Source organism: Octodon degus, unplaced genomic scaffold, assembly GCF_000260255.1.
Source record: "Octodon degus isolate 3935 unplaced genomic scaffold, OctDeg1.0 scaffold00050, whole genome shotgun sequence".
Lineage (NCBI taxonomy): Eukaryota > Metazoa > Chordata > Mammalia > Rodentia > Octodontidae > Octodon > Octodon degus.
The window spans coordinates 4,858,363-4,860,930 of NW_004524626.1; the positions used below are offsets into that span (position 1 = coordinate 4,858,363).

General features: G+C 42.3%; 1 protein-coding gene across 5 annotated transcripts in view; it reads right to left on the reverse strand.

Annotated features, from left to right (window-relative positions):
- Window positions 1-2,568, reverse strand: part of Akap8l (A-kinase anchoring protein 8 like) — a 39,345-nt gene that overhangs the window by 25,852 nt on the left and 10,925 nt on the right. For 4 of the 5 annotated variants that reach the window (XM_023716798.1, XM_004632632.2, XM_023716799.1 and 1 more), the window contains exon 2: window positions 1,354-1,428. In XM_023716798.1, the coding sequence (XP_023572566.1) occupies window positions 1,354-1,428 (75 nt within the window). Of the gene's footprint in view, window positions 1-1,353; window positions 1,429-2,568 lie in introns of those variants that run through there. The other variant, XM_023716800.1, reaches the window with a different exon arrangement.

Consider the following 2,568-nt stretch of genomic DNA (forward strand, 5'->3'; position numbering starts at 1 on the left):
AGGCTGAGCTGGCCACACACGCGCACACACACACAATAAATAAATAAATGTTTAAAAAAAAATAAAAAAAAAAAAAAAAACATGTGCCATATAAGACATTTGTTTAGGGACTGATGGGGAGAGCAGGATAGGGAACCCACTTAAACCAAGTTTCTCCTTATTTTTGAAACACCTGGTAACATTGTATCCAGTTTCAAAATAATTTAAGTCTCTCTCAAAGGAGACTAGCTGCTAATACTTGGGGAGTTTGCTGAAGTCCATTTATTCAGTGACTCCTGGGAGACCTGCAGCTGTGTAGGGCTGGTTGTTCCCAAGACCTTGATAATAAGACAAATTACCCACTCCAATAACCAAGACACAGTTCCAAAGAGGCTCCTCCTCATCACAGACCACTGAGAGACCAGCTTTATGGGCAGTTCTAGGCTGCTGCAGCAGTGACATCAATAGAACGACACCTGTGAATCTGGTGAGTGCTACTTCTGAGTTAGAGAATTATGTCTGTCCATACTTGAAAACAATTAATTGGAAAATTTCATCTCACTGCTGTTATTTTTTTTTTTAATTTTATTTATTTGTGTGTGTGTGTGTGTGTGTGTGTGGCCAGCTCAGCCCACCAGGAGGCGGGGCTGGCTGGCATGTGGTGCTGGGGGATTGAACCGTGGTCCCTGGGCTTTGCTAAGCTTGTTCCAAGTAGGTGCTTTAGACCACTGAGCCATCTCACCAGCTCCTCTCACTGCTGTTATGTGTGGAACCTGCTGGACTGAGCTGGCCTGACTACCATCTCTAAAAGCTAGCTAAAACTATACTCTCACTCTGTCTTCCATTGCAGTCACATGTACCACGCTGGGTATGACTAGCTTGGTTTCTCCTGGACCACTCCTTTAGACTGACTGGCTATTCCCCAGGCCAATCTAAAAGGGATGTTCTGCAGTCAGCTCCTTTGTCCAAGACCATATGTACATCAATATAATGTTATGGGGCCAGAGAAATCAATCACTTACAGCCTAGCATGCTCAGTAACACAGGTATTAGTACCACAACTGCCCCAAAGGGAAGAAATATCCCACCTTTGTTTTTTTTTTTTTTTTTTTTCCCCCTTTTTCCTTTTTGCAGTACCAGGGATTGAACTCAGGACCCTGCGCTTGCCAGACAGGTGCTTATTCTACTGAGCTATCTCCCAGGCCCTCCAAATGGAAGGAATAGCTATCAAAATGGCCCACTGTACCACTGTACATGAATCTGGGTTTAGAAAAGCAAGACAGGTTGACAGCAAAGCCAAAGGCAACCATGAAGACACAGGACTGCTCTGTCAGTAGAAAACAAAACAGATTCCCACCAGGGGCCCACACTTACCATAATCACAGGTGGGCTGAGCGCTGGTATCCGAGTATGTTGACTGCAAAGTGGTTTCAGATCCCTGGACAAAGCCTAAATATATGCACAGCGTGGTTAATTTTCCCAAAGAAGCCACAAGAAAATGACTAAAATTGCCCTTCTTTGTATACTGGCCGATAGGGCCTCCACTTGGCTGGAACACCACCAAAACCTCTCAATCCTCCACTTTAATTAGACCTCCAGACCATATTAACCAATGGAATGACAGGCTATGATTAACTTGCTACCCCACAAGGATTAGAAAAAAACTTCTAAACATTTAAACCAGTAAACCATTTTGATAAATAAGTACCCCAATTATCACTTAAATAAGGAAAATACTTTTTTTTTTTTTTTTTGGCAGAACCAGGGATTGAACTCAGGCCCTTGAGCTTGCCAGGCAAGCGCTTATTCTACTGAGCTATCTCCCCAGTCCCAGGAAAATACTTCTATCAAATCACTGTAAGACGGGGCTGGTGAGATGGCTCAGTGGTCTAAAGCACCAACTTAGAACAAGCTTAGCAAACACTGGGACCGCAGTTCAATCCCCCAGCACCACATGCCAGCCAGCCCCGCCCTCTGGTGGGCTGAGCTGGCCACACACACACATAAATAAATAAATAAAATTAAAAAAAAAAATCACTGTAAGACAACTTCCAATTTAACCAAAGATGAGGGTTAATTCTAAAGTGATGTTAAATCATGTAATACACCCTCCACCTCCTGCTCCAATCTGAAAGAGAAACTGCTTTATACTTTGCTTCTCTTTTTTAAAGTGTGTATTAGTTATTTTGTTATACTAGGGATAAAGCCCAGGGCCTTGCACATGTTAAACAAATGCTACCTCTGACCAACAGCTACAGTGCCAGTTGTGTTTAGTTTTGTTTTTTGAGATAAGGTCTTGTTATGTAATTCAGGACCTTATGTAATTTAGGACCATCTAAACTCACTACGTAGCCCAAGTTGGCCTTCAACTCATGGCAATCTTCCTGCCTCAGCAACCCAAGTGCAGACATACATCACAAAACCCAGCCCATACCTATTATTTCTTTTTTTCCCCATAATTTTATTGAGAAACAAATAGCAATGAGACAGTTTCAAACCAAATTAGTAGGGCAGCTTCAATAATTAACACATTGCATACATTCTTCCTAGTGGTTAATTGCTGTACAAGATGCAGATATGATATCCTAT